This window comes from Mizuhopecten yessoensis, unplaced genomic scaffold, assembly GCF_002113885.1.
Source record: "Mizuhopecten yessoensis strain PY_sf001 unplaced genomic scaffold, ASM211388v2 scaffold1515, whole genome shotgun sequence".
Classification (NCBI taxonomy): Eukaryota; Metazoa; Mollusca; class Bivalvia; order Pectinida; family Pectinidae; genus Mizuhopecten; species Mizuhopecten yessoensis.
The window spans coordinates 287,328-308,016 of NW_018404085.1; the positions used below are offsets into that span (position 1 = coordinate 287,328).

At 35.1% G+C, this 20,689-nt stretch overlaps 2 protein-coding genes across 2 annotated transcripts in view; one reads left to right on the forward strand and one right to left on the reverse strand.

Moving 5' to 3' along the window:
• LOC110464093 overlaps positions 1-2,087 on the reverse strand; it is a 12,690-nt gene extending 10,603 nt beyond the window's left edge. The window contains exon 1 of the mRNA XM_021519143.1: positions 1,953-2,087. Within this exon, the coding sequence (XP_021374818.1) occupies positions 1,953-2,081 (129 nt within the window). The 5' untranslated portion in view covers positions 2,082-2,087. The remainder of the gene's footprint in view (positions 1-1,952) is intronic.
• A 192-nt stretch (positions 2,088-2,279) lies between these two features.
• On the forward strand, positions 2,280-20,485 carry LOC110464105 (zinc finger CCHC domain-containing protein 8-like). Its single transcript, XM_021519164.1, has 15 exons — positions 2,280-2,633; positions 3,648-3,690; positions 4,700-4,762; positions 5,258-5,351; positions 5,755-5,835; positions 6,955-7,058; positions 8,986-9,060; positions 9,737-9,865; positions 10,548-10,616; positions 12,597-12,745; positions 14,534-14,596; positions 14,972-15,042; positions 15,458-15,535; positions 15,934-16,033; positions 17,254-20,485. Exons 1-15 carry the CDS (start codon positions 2,297-2,299, stop codon positions 18,069-18,071), a joined length of 2,274 nt encoding a protein of 757 aa, XP_021374839.1. The 5' UTR covers positions 2,280-2,296; the 3' UTR covers positions 18,072-20,485.
• The last annotated feature ends 204 nt before the right edge of the window (positions 20,486-20,689 follow it).

Genomic DNA, 20,689 nt, shown 5'->3' on the forward strand with positions numbered 1-20,689 from the left:
TACATCCCAAATTCCTAAAGGAGACCGCAGACCAAATCAAGATCCCACTTAAATACATCTTTAAAAAATCAATAGCAGATAATTGTCTTCTGAAATCCTGGAAACAAGCTAATGTCACACCAATTTTTAAAAAAGGGAACAAGAAAGATCCAGGGAACTATAGGCCCATTAGCATTACATCAATTGTGGGCAAACTACTCCAGCGAATCATAAGAGATGAAATAATGGGACACATGGACAACAACAACCTTTTCTCTAAAGAGCAGCACGGCTTTAGAAGTGGGATGTCCTGCACCACACAATTATTGGAATCAATTGACGACTGGACAGAAGCTATTGACCAAAACAAGCAAGTGGATGTCATTTATTTGGACTACAAAAAGGCCTTTGATAAAGTACCCCACAGGAGACTACTACACAAAATCGAGGGATATGGCATCAAGGGGGACATACGGGGCTGGATTACAGACTTCCTGAAAGATATGGAACAAATAGTTGTGATCAACGGTTGTGAATCTAGTACATGTCAAGTCACAAGTGGAGTCCCCCAGGGCAGTGTGCTGGGGCCAGTCCTATTCCTCATCTATGTTAATGACCTACCTGAGGTCATTCATAACCTGACCAAAATGTTTGCAGATGATACAAAGATATATCGTGCAATGGATCCAGGAGATCAGGGGCAACATCTTCAAGAGGATCTTCACCGTTTGAACAACTGGACGAGAACATGGATGATGGAGCTAAATTCTGACAAGTGTAAGCACCTAAAATTACACCAAGGAGCTTTAAAATGTGACACTTCATACAGCATCATCAAACAGGGGGAAGTTCACAAACTCCAATCTGTTGCCAGTGAAAGGGATCTAGGGGTGACTATTGACACTAATCTTAAGTTTAGTGAACATGTAAACCTGTCAGTAGCAAAAGCAAACAGAAATGTAGGAATGATCTTTAGGACCTTTAGCTGTGTAAACAAAGAAATGTTCATTACCCTATACAAATCCCTTGTAAGACCATATCTAGAGACCGCTGTTGTAGTTTGGGCACCCATGCTTATAAAGGATAAGATATCTATAGAAAATGTGCAAAGAAGAGCCACCAAACTGGTCCCTGGTATCAAAGACCTATCCTATCCTGAAAGACTTAAGGCTCTTGGGCTACCAACAATGGAGTACAGGAGACTAAGGTCAGATATGGTTCAAACCTTTAAGATAATAAATGGGATAGACAACATCAAAGATGACTTTCTAAAAATCAATGCAACAAGAACAACCAGAGGTCACAACCAGAAACTTGAAAAACTGAGGTGTAGAAGTAATCTGCGTGCCCATTCGTTCAAATTTAGAATTGTAAATGATTGGAACGGTCTCTCTGATCAAGTGGTTAATGCCCCATCTCTGTTTTCCTTTAAGACCAGGTTAAACAAATAACAATTCGAACCAAGCTTCTACTAATTAGTTGGGTTATATAATTAACACATACAACCTCCCAAATGTTCAATCCAAAATCAGTACTTTTTTTAACTCATTAAACCCTTTAAATATCTATACTTCTAAGTACAGGTATCATGACAGGTCTATACAGGCCTGTCTGTCCTTTTTTATAACTGAATACCCTTATCTTATATGAAATTATTATACTACCCTTGTTATCACCCACTGCACCTGTAAATAATTTTCACTAGTTATTGAGAAACAAGTCTTCTTCAATACCTCCTAATGCAACCGGAAGTGAAGTGGACAGAATTACGAAGCACCTCAAGAAGCGACTGACGCTTACAACGGTGTCATAATCAATGAACCAATGAACCAAGTGAGTTCAGCACCTGTGCACAGATGTATCATTCTATTTTTCATCTCATATGTCAACAAGATGATGATCTGTAACATCCCACATTTTTTACTATTTATTTGTTAAATTATGTAGTAAAACAATGTCACTGTGCAAAATACCTCATTTAAAGTTTCAGGAGCTGTGACAAATTTCTTGTCTCGGAGTAAAAGAAACCTTATTGATCTGCCACCGAGACAAATTGACGACAACCTGATGCTGGCAGACGTTTGTTGTCTCTTGTCCGCCATGTTTAAACTATCATGATTTACTCCGAGTCTGCTCTCATGCAAAAAACATTGTAAGGGCATTATACATATATGGAAAGCATCGATCAAAAATTAAAACTATGTGTAAAATTCGATTATTGTTTACATAAAAATTTAAGTCTCTAATTTTGTTTACAGCAATCAATCTGAAGCCTTTACTTCACTCCTTTCTTCATTTGTCCACATCCGGCTCGAAGATGGCGGAGGATATGTTTGGCGATTCCTCGCTTTTTGACGAATTCGAAAAAGAACGGGATTCTAAAGGAAGTTTCATATTGTATAAGGTTAACGAAGAAGGAGAAGAAGACAAAAGTAAAATTCTTTTCCGAATCGGCGATTCTGAGGAGAGCGAATCATCATCTGACGATGATTCCGGCGAAAGTGAAAATGAAAACGAAGATGCAGAAGAGAAACACGAAGGAGCATCGGCGCATGGCCATGTCGATGGCAGTGATATTGTAAATGGAGGGAAATGCCATACTAAGAACCAACAGTCTGTCGATAAAAATACAGAATTTAAGCTGACGCATGAACGTATCCTTCTATCTACAATTGCATATTAGGACGAATCGTACCGACAATCGCAGATGCCAGCTTTTATTTTTTTCATTGTCACTTGCTAAATGTCAATCACTAAATGCCAAAAAGTTGTTGTTTTTTGTCCTTGCTAAATGTCAGTTGCTAAATGCCAATGTTAAAATGAAAATTGACAGTGTCGTGTATCCATGTAATGAAGTAGCAATGCAGTACATTGTAGTCACATCATTGTCCTTGCAGAATGGACCACCAAACCATTATATACTATTGAATTCATTAATTGTAAATTTCGACGGTGAATTATGCACATATTATTGAATAATAGTTATATCCAAAGTGAATGTCAGTGGGTATTTTGACAAAGAAATTTACCAAAGGGTGGCCACATGTGATATTTACACTGAAATCAATAATTAACCTTGCACGCTTTTGAAAATGACAGTTTCTGAAATGAATCACAGCTTTGATTTTGAAATATGTTGAATTGTCTTGGTGTATCAGTTTTGACTGAAAGAAATTGCTGAATATATAATTAGATGCATCCATATCACCAAGAATGGAAAATTAAAAAAAGTCCAAATGTTTATGGAACAGTGACTTTCAAAATATAATTAGTTCAGTTTTAGATATCAAGCAGTGAAATCAAATGGAATTTATAATATACATAAATGTATATCGTTACTCAAGAAAACCTTTGAACATGGGATTTTTATCCAATCTACGTACCTTAGATTGCGAAGTTGAAGACAGAAGTATGCAAACTTACATCTGAAAAGTAAAGGGCCAAATATCATACACACCCAGATATTATGTCAAGAGCAACACACTTGTTTATATGATAAATATTGATTATTACGCAAAATGTCTTTTAGAGGTTTTTGTCTTCCTGTCCAAAATTTCTGGAGGCCTGTAATTTGTTAAAAATGTGCATGAAATCCCATTCACACATATGCTATCTGTTTATGTACATATATGTAAAGATCATCACCATTTTTCTTTAACAAGAATCAGGCAATAAGTTTGAGAGATATGCAAGGATCATCGACTCTACACGGTAAGTACATATAAATACTGACTGTCCGGTAAATGTTTTCCTTGGAACCTGTTTTAACCCTTTCACCCCTATATAACTTTAATAAGCTCTGCCATGCATTAACATGGATAAGTCCATTATGGTCTACGGTGGTGAAAGGATTCAGTGATCTTGATTATGTGTAGTAAATTCTTCTGAGAACTGTTTCAGAATAAGTGTTGTATATACCAAAGGAGGGAACAGTTTTTCCAGGATAAACTTCAATTGCTTACTATAATGTTATCTGATATCACTGTAGGACTCGTAGAATAGAATTTTTGATTGTGATACATTATGGTCATAGCTATTTCTTGGTACTTGTTCTATATTATCTCCATTTCCATACAAATCTTTGTGGAATTTATCATTAGATTGATGAAAAACAAATTAATAAACAGTAAGTGAAAATAAAGTGAAAGGTAATGATCAGTGTGCATGTATAGACTTCATATGATATTTTATGTATATACTTAAGTGGGTTTTTTTATCATCAAAAAATCATCAAAAAAACAAATATGTAAAATGTTTTATTCCAATAGTTGTGGTGGTTTTTATGGGATGTAACAATGTTTTGTAAAGGATATTAAATGATACAACTTCCTACCTGGTAATATGACTCAGTTATGCATACATTTGATTTTCGTGTTGTTGAGTAACATGTTTATATACACAATGTACATGTATTTGGCAGTATAAATTTGACTCTTTCATGATTATTTTTAATTGATTTCTTTATGCCAAACCTGCATATAGTTGTAATCAGAAGTTGTAGCACTTGTTAATGTTTTATAAACCAGAAAGATGGGTTTTGAGACAGAAAAAAATAGGTCAAAAGGTGAAATAAAGCAATATTACAGAAAAAACAAGTGTAACTATAGTAATAACACTGCTAGTCTTGTTAAGCTTGTAATTTGTTCTTATCTGTTTTACTGATACATTTTATTATCTTTTTTAATATCTCTGCTATTCTGATTTTTTTCTTCTGTTCCAGGTTTGCTAGTGATATGGGCAGTCCAGCTTGTCAGATTATATATCAAAACAACAACTTTTCAAGGTATATAATCCGTTAATAATTTCAAATCAGTTGAATAAAAAATAGTAGCTGAATTTCATCATCTCCGTTATCCTATTTTTTTTTAAATGGTACAACACTTGATCAAGAATATTGAGTTAATTGTTTTCATGATCATGGTTAACATGTTCATGGTACATGTATCTACCAGTATACACAAGGTTGTAAATCCTGGCTTTTTAACATGATCCAACTTACTATATTATATGCTGGTATGTTAAAACACATGAACATTTATGTGTAGATTTGAAACTTTCTGAAGTGTGTTTACTAAAGACTGATTAGGGATAAAAATATCTATCAATATACCAGTTTTGTTGGAATTTATAAACATTATTTTGTTCTTATTATTTTTCATTGTGTATGCATTATGCACAAATCTGGAGTGGATTCCATCTTCATTGATAGTTTTTGTGTATCATAATATCTGATCAGAACAGGACTACAGGTGGGTGTTTTCTATCTTGTCTATTTCAGGAAGTATCGTACATCAATTGAAGGGTATATCTCACATCTGATTAATAGAGAGGAACAGGACAAGAGAGACAGACTGCCAGAGTTACAGCTCAAGGTGTGTCACTTTAACGGAAGACTTTGAAGAATAATGGCAGATGAATTTAACCATGATTTCAGATTTTTTTGTGATTCAACCATTAAATCTATAAAGTTATATTCATAGTCCTACAGAATTGTGAAACATTCAGGAGATAGTTATCTATCTCTTATAAACTTTGCATGTGTAATTGGACTAAACTGTGTTCTTGCTAAAAGATGAATGGCTCATCCAGTGAAAAGAATGCAGGTCTCTGGATTATGCAAATCTGTGAGTCATTCATTTAATGAAGACTCAAAAAGTTTAAAATCTTCATTTTTGACTTGCCATTTAATTCTAATCTATATATATATATATATTTCTATATCTGCTTAATTTCAAATTATTTTTTACCTATGAAATTTCATTCTGTATGTTTCAGAGCTCTAATCTGACTTGCGTAGATCTGAACAGTAAACTGACTGCTAGCCAACGAAACATGAAAATGTGGTCTTCTCATGCGGTATGACAGATACACATTAGATGTATCTCCTTACAACTATAGTACTACATATGTCTGGGTTTCCTTCATACTTATTGGCTAATCCTTGATCCCAGGTTTTCTGATATCGACACCAACGTTTCTAGTTTTGTCTTGTATGTGACTATATCAACCTCATGTTTCTAAATTAGATCAATATATTTCATTCACTTAATGTGAATATCCAAAAGTGACAGGTAAATAGAACATTAAAAACATACCAAAAAGGATAGGTATTAACCAAAAAAAAGGATAGATATAAAAAAAAAAAAAATGAACTTATAATACATCATGTATCTGCTGTTTTACAGTTTTATTTATTTTGTTAATGTCAGAAGTTCATGTTGTGATTTGAATCATACTATCATAAACCCTGTGATCCAACCTGTATCATATATCTCGTGTTATCCAATGACATGATATGTAATATAAAAATGAAGGACTTTTGTCGAGGTCAATATGTTGTTATATGGTCCTGATAGAGTGGTATTGACCTCGGACTGCATGTCTGAAGTCCATATAACAGTGTATTGACAACAGTCCATAATTGATAAATATCAACGCTAATAATAATGAGAAAGCATACCAAACTTTTTTGCAACATGTGTTTTCATTGAATAATTCTTGTTTAGGACAAAGTCTGAAACTTTATAGAGTACATTTTCATATTATGTTACTTGTTCAATACAATGTCTGAAACTACATTGTAACACACTTTTTCTGTTCAGTACAATATCTCGAACTTTATTGTTGTGTTTGTTAAGATCATCATCAGTAGTGTAGCACTTGTACAGGCTTTGTCTGGAGTTTTACAGGTGACCCCTAGTTCTTCCACAGACTTTTTTAATATTTTTACCTGTGGTTGTTCTTAATTTAATTAAACTGCAGTATTTTATAGCAGGAAACTTTCGTCAAGTCCAACTTTTGGTCCTTCACAGATAAAATCAATATTCGCTAGGTTATAATTTTACCCTTCACATTTACTGTGTATATTATGTCATTATTTGCTGTAATTATAGATTTACTCTCATTATGGAGAGCAAAAATGTGACAATGTGATGAAATTTCCAGTATACAGCATTTTTATATTTTATTCTGTAGATCCTAGGGAGCAGTCAATTTCACAGAGACTTTGTCATCGACCCATTGGGCTGGCCACTGGTAGCAGACAATCCCTCCCTCACCGACAGCTGGGAGGCACCCAAGTATCCTTGGTGATTTCACCAGTTGTTTCTGTTCGAATAGTTACATAGTGTGTCTTGTTCCTTATTTCTCTGATACTGATGGTCTCTATAGTCATTTTAACAGCCTACATATTTGTTAGTCAATTTCCTGTGTATACTTTTATGTAAATTTGAGTTTTTTTGTTGACAAAAAAAATATATAAAAAAATGAAGGTCTAATGCAAATGAATGAATTCATAATCATCCACTTAACAATATTGCAATATACAGTTTAGCATGGTTTAAAAGTAAGATATTCAACTGATTTATATAGGTTAGCATGGCTTAAACGTTAAATATTCAATTGATTTATTTAGTCTAGCATGGGTTAAAAGTAAGATATTTAACTGATTTATATAGTTTAGCATGCCTTAAAGTTAAATATTCAATTGATTTATTTAGTCTAGCATGGTTGAAAGGAAGTAAGATATTCAACTAATTTATATAGTTTAGCATGGTTTAAAAGTAAGATATCCAACTGATTTATATGGGTTAGCATGGCTTAAAAGTAAGATATTTAACTGATTTATTTAGTTTAGCAGGCCTTCAAGTTAAATATTCAATTGATTTATTTAGTCTAGCATGGGTTAAAAGTAAGATATTTAACTGATTTATATAGTTTAGCATGCCTTAAAGTTAAATATTCAATTCATTTATTTAGTCTAGCATGGTTGAAAGGAAGTAAGATATTCAACTAATTTAAATAGTTTAGCCTGGGTTAAAAGTAAGATATTCAACTGATTTACATAGTTTAGCATGGCTTAAAAGTAAGATATTCAACTCATTTATATAGTGTAGCATGGCTTAAAAGTAAGATATTCAACTGATTTACATATAGTTTAGCATGACTTAAAAGTAAGATATTCAACTCATTTATATAGTGTAGCATGGCTTAAAAGTAAGATATTCAACTGATTTACATATAGTTTAGCATGACTTAAAAGTAAGATATTCAACTCATTTATATAGTGTAGCATGGCTTAAAAGTAAGATATTCAACTGATTTATATAGTTTAGCATGGCTTAAAAGTAAGATATTCAACTCATTTATATAGTGTAGCATGGCTTAAAAGTAAGATATTCAACTGATTTATTTAGTTTAGCATGGCTTAAAAGTAAGATATTCAACTGATTTATTTAGTTTAGCATGGCTTAAAAGTAAGATATTCAACTCATTTATATAGTGTAGCATGGCTTAAAAGTAAGATATTCAACTGATTTATTTAGGTTAGCATGGCTTAAAAGTAAGATATTCAACTGCTTTATATAGGTTAGCATGGCTTAAACGTTAAATATTCAATTGATTTATTTATTCTAGCATGGGTTAAAAGTAAGATATTTAACTGATTTATATAGTTTAGCATGCCTTAAAGTTAAATATTCAATTGATTTATTTAGTCTAGCATGGGTTAAAAGTAAGATATTTAACTGATTTATATAGTTTAGCATGCCTTAAAGTTAAATATTCAATTGATTTATTTAGTCTAGCATGGTTGAAAGGAAGTAAGATATTCAACTAATTTAAATAGTTTAGCCTGGGTTAAAAGTAAGATATTCAACTGATTTACATAGTTTAGCATGACTTAAAAGTAAGATATTCAACTGATTTACATCGTTTAGCATGGCTTAAAAGTAAGATATTCAACTGATTTATATAAGTTAGCATGACTTAAAAGTAAGATATTCAACTGATTTATTTAGTTTAGCATGGCTTAAAAGTAAGATATTCAACTAATTTATATATAGTTTAGCATGGCTTAAAAGTAAGATATTCAACTCATTTATATAGTGTAGCATGGCTTAAAAGTAAGATATTCAACTGATTTACATATAGTTTAGCATGGCTTAAAAGTAAGATATTCAACTGATTTACATAACATGTTCAGGTTTTAGTTTCCTATACCAGTAGATATGAACAGGTATACACAGATCCACTCCCATTACCCGAGGAGGAGTTGGATAGTGGTCCCAGTAAACCACAGAGGTAAGTACTCTACTAAACCAATGTGTGGAATAATAGAATCTTTCCTCACCTTGAAGTCACAAGGTTTATCGAGTGTCTTTTACAATTTGAAAATTAAATTATGAGAGTAAGATAAACATTTTAATCATCCATCACAAGTTTGGGGACCTTTTTCTCCCACAACATTAGGATTTATATCCAGAAAACCGAATGTTTCTCTTCAGAATGCATTATTCCTGTTTCTGATTGGTGAGACAGTTGCCATGAACTATGACGTCACAATAGCATTGTTACTAGACATCCTAATTAGAGGATTGACCAGTGAGATAACGCCCAGAGTGTTACCCACTATTGGGTAAATACAAATGTTTACCATCTCCTAGCAGGTTTATCCAATGTATTGGGAGTGAGGAAGTCTGAAGTGATTGTGGGAGAAATCGAAAAATCTTAACCCTGTCATTTGAGAATCTTACCTGAAGAGTTGAGACTTTTTGTCTTACTCCACAAGTTAAGATTTTTTTCCACCTGTATACAAGCATTGATTGCATTATTTTCAAGGAAATCAAATTAATTTTCTTCCATGTCATCATGCTAATGTTTATGAAGTGCATGTAGCATGGCCATGCAGAAAATAATTATTTTGAAAATTACTTTGAAGGCTAATCTTATTTCTCAGATGAAGAATATTATTTTTCAGACAAAAGCCTACATGTTTTAATTGCTGTGGCGAACATATGATAGCAGATTGTCCAGATCCCAAAGACTTCACACGTATCAGGAAAAACCGAGATAAATTCCGGCAGGAAAGTGGGTCACAGAAACCACCGTAAGCTGAACATTTTATATATAAATATATAATTATCAGTTTTTTTAACCTCACCTGGTTAAAAGGACGTGTGAGCTTATACTGTGGCACAGCATCCGTCGTCTGTCTCTCTTTCAGTCAGCTTTTCCTTTAAATCGCTTCTTGTTCTGAACATCTCATTGGATTTTGACTAAATTTGGCCTGGAGCATCCTTGGGCAGACGGGGACTTAATTTTGTATAAACAGAGAGTATGATCCCTAAGAGGGGCAGGGCCCAATAGAGGAAATTGAGGTTAATGATAAAAATCCACCATACTTCTTGGGGGGGCGCAAAAAGAAGTGACGCAATGAGGGACAGTTATTCATGATACCGAGCCAATGTTTGGAAATAGTTGCAGTATTATATTTCATGAGAATATTTCCCCAAGGTTGCTTAATTATCCAGGTGAGCGATATAGGCCCACTGGCCATGGGCCTCTTGTTATATGAATGATTCAATGCTATATCAACAAAACATTTTCGTGATCTCTGACATGAATGTTGGTGCTGTTGTAAATCTATACAAAAACTATTTGATCACCTGTCTCATTGACATGTTATATGTCAATATCAGTGAATTTTATAATTGTGATTGATGTCTAAAGAAACATTTTGGTAAAGAGAATAATTAAGTTTGTTTATAAACATACTTTTTATATGATAGGTCCAAAAGATATCACGTGGAAAATACTTTTGAGTCAGAAAACAGCAGTTTTGCACCTGGTGTTATAAGGTAAGTAACAGCTGCATGTGGTGTTCTAAAGGAAGAAACTGTTACTTGGATTAGGTGTATGGAGATCAAGAACATTTGTGTGGTGTTCTGAGGTAAGAAACTGTTACTTGGATTAGGTGTATGTGGATCAAGAACATTTGTGTGGTGTTCTGAGGTAAGAAACTGTTACTTGGATTAGGTGTATGGAGATCAAGAACATTTGTTTGGTGTTCTGAGGTAAGAAACTGCTACTTGGATTAGGTGTATGGAGATCAAGAACATTTGTGTGGTGTACTGAGGTAAGGAATGGTTCTGAAGTAACAAACAGTTGGGTTACATGTTCTGAGGAAAATAACAGTTGCATTTGATGTTGAGGTAAGGAACGTTTGGATTAGTAGTTCTGAGGTACGAAACATTTGGATTAAGGGTTCTGAGGTAAAGAACAGTTTGATTAGGTGTTCTGAGGTAAATCACTGTTGGATTAGGTATTCTGAGGCAAGGAACTGTTGGATTATGTGTTCTGAGGTAAGGAACTGTTGGATAAGGTGTTTTAAGCCAAGGAACTGTTAGGTTAGACATTATGAGGTAAGGAACTGTTGGATAAGGTGTTTTAAGCCAAGGAACTGTTGGATTATGTGTTCTGAGTCAAGGAACTGTTGGATTAGTGGTTCTGAGGTAAGGAACAGTTGGATTAGTATTGTTTAACGTCTTATCAACAGCTATGGTTATTTAAGGACGGCTGAGTTGAGGAACAATTGGATTAGGTGTTCTGAGGTAAATAACTGTTTGATTAGTTGTTCAGAGTCAAGGAACTGTAGGATTAGTGGTTCTGGGGTAAGGAACTGTTAGGTTAGACATTCTGAGGTTAGGAACTGTTGGATTAGGTGCTCTGAGGTAAGGAAGTGTTGGATAAGGTGTTCTGAGGTAAGGAACTGTTGGATTAGTGGTTCTGCGGTCAGGAACAATTGGATTAGTATTGTTTAACGTCCTATCAACAGCTATGGTCATTTAAGGACGGCTGAGTTAAGGAAAAGTTGGATTACCCAGTTGGTGTTTTGAGGTAAGGAACAGTTGGATTACCCAGGTTGGTGTTTTGAGGTAAGGAACATTTGGATTACCCAGTTGGTGTTTTGAGGTAAGGAACATTTGGATTACCCAGGTTGGTGTTTTGAGGTAAGGAACAGTTGGATTACCCAGGTTGGTGTTTTGAGGTAAGGAACAGTTGGATTACCCAGGTTGGTGTTTTGAGGTAAGGAACAGTTGGATTACCCAGGTTGGTGTTTTGAGGTAAGGAATGTTAGATTACCCAGGTTGGTGTTTTGAGGTAAGGAATGTTAGATAACCCAGGTTGGTGTTTTGAGGTAAGGAATGTTAGATTACCCAGGTTGGTGTTTTGAGGTAAGGAACAGTTGGATTACCCAGGTTGGTGTTTTGAGGTAAGGAATGTTAGATTAGATATTTTGATATTCAACAGTGTTCTGAGTTAAGTGACCAAGTTTTCATGTTTTGTAAGGAACATTTATGCATGTTTACTAATAGATATGCAATGTTCAAAAGTAAGGAACAGAAGTTGGGTTAGGCATTCTGAGAGAAGGAACTTTGGATTAGGCGTTACGAGGCAAGGAACTGTGTTCTGGGTAAGGGACACTTCCACAGTTGGACCTGAATGGGTTCAGAGTGTGAATATTTCAATTTTGAAATGGTTCAGATAAAGAACCACAAATTTATTGCAATGCTTTTTTTCTTTTTTCTTTTCACTTCCTAAATGGCCTGTTTATCTTTCATAATTCCAATGATCTTAAAAACTGCTTGATGTACAGTGAAACCAGTCTGCACCAATGCATGCCATTACCAGTATGATGATGTTTTGTTCTACATTGAAGCCTGTGCAGTGGGACTTGTTTGAATGGGTTAATGACAGTGTCTGGATTCACTAGGTTTTGTGTGGTTACTATGTACATACGATATACCACTGGTAAGGTAACTTGTACTCTGTTACAGTGAAGAGCTGAAGGATGCTCTCGGGATTACGTCTCGCTACCTTCCCGCTTATATCTACAAGATGAGGGTTCTGGGATACCCGCCAGGCTGGTTAGAGGAGGCCAAAGTACAGGGCTCAGGACTGGCAATGTTTGACGGCGAGGGAAATGGTTTGTACTTCATCTGTGTGTATATGGAGTTGATCTGATTAATTCAATACTTTTAACCCTTAGGCTGCTACGCGCCACAATAGTGGTTTCGAAAAGTCGGGCCGTCAGTGCTGCGCACGACAATAGTGGCGCTCGGTCTGTAGGTTTTTGATCAGTAAACAGGAAGTGTGAAAGCGGACTGTTGCTATACCAAACCCGAAAGCGTATAGTAGAAGGCTTCTGATTGGTTGTTTTGTCATTACTTTCGATATTCCCGGCAATGTACCCTAGTAATAAACAAAGTGTGCAAGAGAATTTCAAATCGGAAAAACTGTCATAAAAATGGTGGACGTGTAGATTAAAGTGATGAATATGATGGTAAACATTTATTCTCCAGCGTCACCTACAATGATAATAAAGGTTTTAAAGGGTTTGACATGGTGGATGTGGAAATACTTCGGTGTAACATAATATGTAACTTTCCAATGAACGGCTTTGTGCCCTACGCAAACATGAAAATATCGGTGGACCGAGGCGCACATGTCGTCTGCAGGTGAGGCCGAATTGAACATTGACATTTGATACGTTTTGAGCCGATTGATTTCTTCAAACTATTTATCTATGATTTAATCATAAACTAGATCGTAGCTAAGATATATCTATACGCCGACTGTGACAGTAAATATATTGAATGATGACCTGAAACCTGTAGCAAATCGCATGCAATTCTTGATGAATTACCCGACCTTTTTACCTGAGAATCTTCGTGTAAATGTACAGTGTCTTATGTCATAAATGAAGTTTATAATCTCTGTTATCATTTGCCAATCACATTTGCTGACAAAAATAATTTTAAAATGATCTTTCTGGTGCTTAAATCTGATTAATTAAAAGTTTCACCTTTTCTTACCTTTATTACCACCTGTACAGGTAAATACTGAAGCAACTTTAGAATCGAAAACGTTAATATAAACTAGAGACAATAACGAACAATTTTCCTGCAACTTTTATTCACATATAACAAATATTTTTCAAGTTATGCACATTTGAAAAATCAAGTAAATTAATTTATATTTTAATAATGAATTCAGCAGTGGCGTCCCTTTACATAGAAATCAATGTAGCAGCCTAAGGGTTAAGCTCAAGTTTGAAGTAAGCTTTGACATTTTGTCATGGTTATTAAAAGTTAATGTTCCTACTGCTGTGGGTTATTCTAGAATACAGCATTTCATTTAAATCCAACAACTCCTACATTAACAGTTTCCTATCTGGAATAGCCCAGAGTGTGGTAATCTCAAATACATTCTATCAAAGTTTTATAGGGCTAATACTACTGAAGTATCCAGTTGTCAGAAGTTAGTATTTTGATAGGTCACTTTTTTTACTTTTGTTTTAAAGACAGGTATCTATAAATTTGTGTTTCCATCACTGCAAAACTTGACATAACAAAAGTTTATAAGTATGTTTGTATCCTTAGAGAGGTAGACTTGGCACAGATTTAATATAGATATAAGTTTTTTTCCCTTTATACAAACGTACACCTACAAAGATTTATGAAACGTTTTTATGCTGCCGAGGTAGTTGAAATTAAAAGATTTATAAATGAGATTTCTATGCTATCTATTAACCCTTTCACCACTGTAGACCATAATTGACTCATCCAGATCAATGTATGGTAGAGACTACAAAAGTGTTAAGAGGTAGACCTAACTTAAAATAATCAATGAGCATATATCCACCCTTGTCGAGATAAATTTAACATAGATTTATGAATAAAGCTTTATATGTGTTTCTGTTCTATCTATACAGAGGTTAATGTAACAGGGGAGAGCATGGAAGACGGTGAGGTCCGCGACACAGTTCCTAACAAAGGTCAGAGGCTTTCTTGTGTTTCATGAACAAAAAATTTCATTTCATTTAGATTTTATTCTGTGAAATGGGTAAAAAAGCAAAACAGAAACTTAAGTGAAAAAAAAAGTGTTTTAGATAAATGTTTCAATGTTGATGTTATTGCTGCAGTTTTCTTCCTTCGACTTATCTATAGTGAATAAATGGCAGCAAACTTATTTTTGTATGCATACACTGATTGCTTTACCTAGTGTTATAGCCAAAAATAGGCATCACCCATAACAAAAAATCCCATATTTTCCCAAAAGGAAGAAAAATTGAGGAATTTCTTTCCAAATTTAAACGAAAATATTGCTATATTTTAACAACTTTCATTTGATATTTTCTGTGTGACTTCAGGCCAGATAGATCCTCACAAGATTATAGCGTATCCTGGCTTCACCGTGGCAGTACCACCGGACACCATAGACGTGAGTTGGCACTAGGGGATTATCTGTCTATATTTCCTAATAAGGAAGGCCATTGTTTTTGTTTCCCTAGATACATTACAGCTCATATGTTGACAGAGGTATATATTTTGGGAAGGGAAATTATGAAATGGTGTATTATATCTGGCATGTATTTATGAATGGTTTGATTCTAGTGAAAATATGTTAATTAAAATTCACTTAGTTAATCCTGGACAGTACATATTATTCTAAGCATCGTGTGCTGTGTGGATCCTAATCTGTATTCTCCAGCATTGAGTGATATCATCAATTACCTCATCATGAAAATTGAGGTTCTGTATTTTGAAATAATGTACTTTTGATGGTCAAAGTGGGGAAAGACGAGAAATATATAATTCATAGAGTTCTTGTTATTAACAACAAAGAGTGTTTGTAGGAATACGAGGAGCTAGGAGCCCCACCCCTACAGGAACACCAGCTGAAGAGTACTCTCACCGCCCAGCTGACTGGCATGGTATGTTACAGTTAATTAAACCAAAACTTTTCTCTTTATCATCTATTCATATGAAGAATAATGATGTTAACATGTTTTATTTTTGTAACTCTAGAGCGTTTATACATGTGCTGTAATATACCTTTTAGTAATTAGGTTAAGTATATATGATGTGCAATATATTGTATATTATTATTTTAATATCAGGTTATGACCTCAGCCTGAAACAATAGCATTCAAAAAAGACTAGAAGGATATTTCAATGACAAAAAAATGAAAATGGCATTAGAAGTAATATTCCATGTACAATAGCTATAGAGATATTACCAAAATTCCATTTTTTTTACCTACAGAAGATTTTGATTGTCATTGTCAAATTTATAAGAACTGCATTTGATGTGTATTATGTATGTGAACAGAAGAGAAAGAATGACGAAATAGAGGAAGAGTCCCGAAGGAAGAAGAGGAAGATGGAGAGGGCTAGCATGGAGGAGATGGACCTATCAGACCATGAGGATAGTAAGTGTTGTGAAATATATCTGGCAGACAAGACAGGATGATCTATAGATAGCCTGTATTAGTTCATTTAATGTGCACAATTAATTGATTGTTCATTAGGATAACAGTTAAAGACTGATGTCTTAACTAATTAGAACCACTCTTTAACACAGGTCAGTGATGTCATATTCACTGTAGCATCCAGGGTGCTCAAAAACAAAATCCTTTTTAGGGGGGTGCTTATTACAGTAATAATAAACTATGAGTTTAACTGAAAAAGGGAAGGGGTCTGTATAATTTCAACCCCCCCCCCCCCCCCCCCCCCCAAAAAAAGCTGTGTTGTTTGTTTGTATTGTAGAATAATAATTGAAAGTTCCTTTATATTACACAGTATTAAAATTGTTTATTTTATCAAATGTTTACTTTGCACTCCCAGTTTAAGCTTGGTATTGAATTTTGCTTTACTTACAATCAAAAATAAATAGTTTAGTGTTATTCCAGACATAAAGGTATAGAAGGATTGTGGAGGAAGGCATGCTTTGTAATCATAATCACCCACAATTTGTTTTAACACCCTCTCTCCATTACATATTATGACAATTCATTTAGACAAAAAGTGCCTCCTCTCCCTCGACCATATCGATGAACACCGCATTAAAAAGGCAATTATTTGTTCAGACTCTCTATCTGTCCTACAGAGTTTACAGCTACGAGATCCTAAAAACACAATCATACAAAACCTTGCTCTTCGAATATCTCGTATATTAAAAAAGTCTAAAATAACTTTACTATGGATTCCGAGCCATGTCGGAATAAAAGGCAACGAATTTGCTGACAGGGAAGCAAAAAATGTATTGAATCTAAAACAAACCATTTTATCTGATTTTATCTTCGCTATTCACATGTTTGTTAAAAAAGTAAAATAAATAAATAAATCACCATGGCCCTAAATGACCACAGCCGTCGATGGGCCGTTAAACATAAACAAACAAACAAACAAACAAGCCTCCTCTCCACCTGGGGAAAAAAATCATATCTGGAAAAGCTTGTTTGCCTCAAGCTTGAAAAAAACACCCACCATTGTCTGGAATATAAGTGTTGATCCTCAAACTTCATGCTTACAAATAACTTTCATACAACAGCAGCAACTGCAGATATACAGTATTATACCTATTGAGAGCAGAATTTATTTTACCTTGAACAACTTAAAAAGCCTAACATGTTTCTCCTTTGTTTTACAGTAAAGAACAAGTCGCTTGACAGCGATGGTTTTGTTCCACCTCTGCCCATGGATACACCTCCGTCGAAGCCTCCCCCTCCAGACAGCACCCCTCCTGTTACACCCGACATTTTAAAACCAAAGCGATTACCACTCCCTGGAGAACCACCACTGCCAATCAACACTCCCCCAGGCAAACCGCCTATCCCTGCAGAAACCCCACCTCCTACTCCCAAAGGATTGACTCAAGTAAAACAGGTGCCACGGGGGCACTCACCATCACTGGAGGACTTAGAGCAGCAGTATCAGTTACTACAGGAGAAGTTGGGTGAAGCTGATGGAGATAAAGAGGTGGAGCTACAGGTGATGGACAGCTGTGGACCAGAAGATGAAGATGATGACCTTGACGTTGCTAAAAGTCAACTGTCAAAGATTAGCTCGGTTGAGTCTGCGAGCAGCAGTAGCACTCAGGAGCTCTCTCAAAGCCAGATGTCCAGGATGAGTTCTACTGCTTCCATCACCTCATTTGGAGAATTGGGGAGAGGAAGTCCGACCTCCTCACTTCCTGGCACGCCGGTCGTGGGACCAAGTAGTAATTTGACAGAACTGAACTTTTCCTTCAAATCCACTACTGGGTCCATATCTCGTGACTACGGCACTCCAATACAGCAGAGACAAGGTGTCGCTAGTGATCTGCCTGATGCGGACAAATTCGGAGAAGGGATAATGGATCACATCCCTTACGAAAATCTCCCAGAGGCCACTGGTACCTTTGAAAAAATGCGTGGACTTATTGACAGAATAAGGAGTAAAGTTAGTCTGAGGAAGAAGAAGTCCTGACCAACATATGTTGTGAATATCTTTCTAGCCTTACGCATGTGTCACTCCTTGTTTCCATCAATTGTCATTGTGTGATATCACAAAGACGAATGTCTGATCATAGTCATACAGATTAATAAAATCTAGCACTCTTTTGTGACATAGAGAAATCTCGATCCAAGGGTGAAGTTTTTAATGTTTAACACATGGCTGTGTCAAGTGTTTAGCTTAAAAACAATTATCCCGAGGATTGGGATTTCTTTCTGCTTCACATGTACAGAGGAGTGATTGATTATTTTTCTCCCTTACTTTCCAACCATAAAAAATGTTGAATTATGGTGAATCATCAATTATGCATGAAATGTGTGACAAAATTTAGAAATACTATCCTTGTTCACTACATAAAGTGATGATGTTATGATGACGTTTTAAGAGTAATAGATTGAGTGAGCTGTCATTCTCTGGGTAGGTAAGGACAGGTTTAGATGTGAGGATATATAGTTATCTGATCAAAGATAGCTGTGTAAGTATCTTACATTGATAGCGAGGTGGTCGTATATATCACCATTTGTCCGAGACAAATGTCAGTCATAGATGTCATATCATTATCTTATAAACCTTGTCATAGATGTCATTTTTATGCAGAAATTGTTATCTGATTATTGATATCGCTAGCATCATCACACACAAATTATTGGTGAGAGTTATCTTTGTCTCGCCCTAGGGTTGAGATGGAAGGATTCCCCTATTCATAATAATGTCACGCCAACAATCCACCAACGTCGGGTCAATCGTGAATTTAGCATGTAACGTTAACAAGACAAACGAAATGATATATCGTATGTAAAATTCCAATTATAAAATGTTTAAAAGTCTTCTTAAGTTGATGTCAACTTAATGAAAATGGTTTAGCTTAGATATTTTCAAAAAACATGCAAATGTAAGCTAAATAATATATCTACCTTTTAAATCTGTTAAGATGAGAAACAATGTAGAAGTTCAAAATATAGATGTAAATGATATGCAATGTTAAAACAGAGTAAGAGAAAAAGAATCATTCATCCCCTTCAGGGTGAGAAAGGGGAATCTCAACGCTCAGGGAAAGATTCTTAAATCGCCAAACACTCTGCAAAGCCTCGTGTTTGGCAACTTAAGAATCTTTCCCCTCAGGTTGAGATTCCCCTATCTCACCTTCAAGGGGGTGAGCTATTCTATCAATCTTTCCCTACCTTGAGAGTGGGACAGAGAAATCTCAACCTGAGCGGTAACATATCATTGGTTGTCTTACCTGAGGCTTGCTTCACACCGAGGGTAAAACATTCAAGATTAATAGACACCTAGTGAAAAGTTTGTAATTTGATTGTTCGAGACAAATTGATCATTTTACACTGTCACATTCGTTTTAACATTGAGTCAATGGAAGGGTGCTTCTCAATGCTCTAGCAATGGGTGACAGTGCAAAATACTGACTGTGCAAAGAAGATGCAAGTGTAGTTGACTTTTGGTAAAATAAAAAAATACTACACTCGTTAGTTTGTGACAGTGCCTAGGGTCAGCCCGAGGGTATCACTGTCTGACAGTGCCTAGGGTCACCCCGAGGGTATCACTGTCTGACAATAATATGAACACTGCATTCCCCTCAGGTTACAGTGTCACGGAGGGGAATGTAATGTTCATAGTATCTTGCCCAGAGGGTTGAAACTACCCTCACTGCTGGGGATATTATGTTCTGGTTATCAGTTTATTGTTCTTATGAATTTACCGTAATGTTTCTTTCTGTGGTGTTATGATGTCATGTCGTTGTAGTATCTTTCATACCCTTTGGGGTTGACAGAGAAATTTTGAACGCGTAATACTGGAGACATTTCTGGGGGAATTTAGGGAGAATAAAAGATTTTTTTATATGTAGGTATGAGGGATATGGCTTTGTCAAGGTTCTGGCTCTAGGTAATGCACCCAATGGTAGAATTGTATATCCCACATAATAACATAATGATGGCCAATATTTCTACCATCTCTTTACCAAACTTTTGGTAAGTTATCCCACGGTCCAAAAAAGGCTGGTCCCTCATTTGAGAACACATACCCCCCCTACCCCCACATGGTGGATTAAAATTAAATTAGTCCTACAGACATTGGTTTCTGAGAAAAATATTACAAATATTACAACAGTATAGAGATTATCTCCTTGTCGTAGTGTTTGTTTGACTACTAAATATATTGTGCCAGTTTGGTTATATATAAACATGAGTGTTTGGTATATATATGATTTTTTTAGAGAAAACTGCTTTAATCTGTCATGATAGCTATTGGATTGTAATGAGTGTTCGATAAAGTGCCGATAGAATACACTCTGGTTCAGCAGATCAATGATTGTACATATATTGACATAGTAAGTGTATAATTGAATTATTATTTCAGCTATGCATAGGTAATCACACCTAACAAAAAATTATAATGATCTTAAAAAGTTAATAAAAAGAGAAAGATATCAATAACTATTTATCAGCAGCGTTTTTGGAGGGTAAGTGCTATTTGCATTTTAAAACTTCAGATTTTATCTTATTTGTTTTTTATTCATATAATTGTCATAAAATGGCAGCTAATAATCTCCAGTAGTTTGTAGATTTGATGTCCTG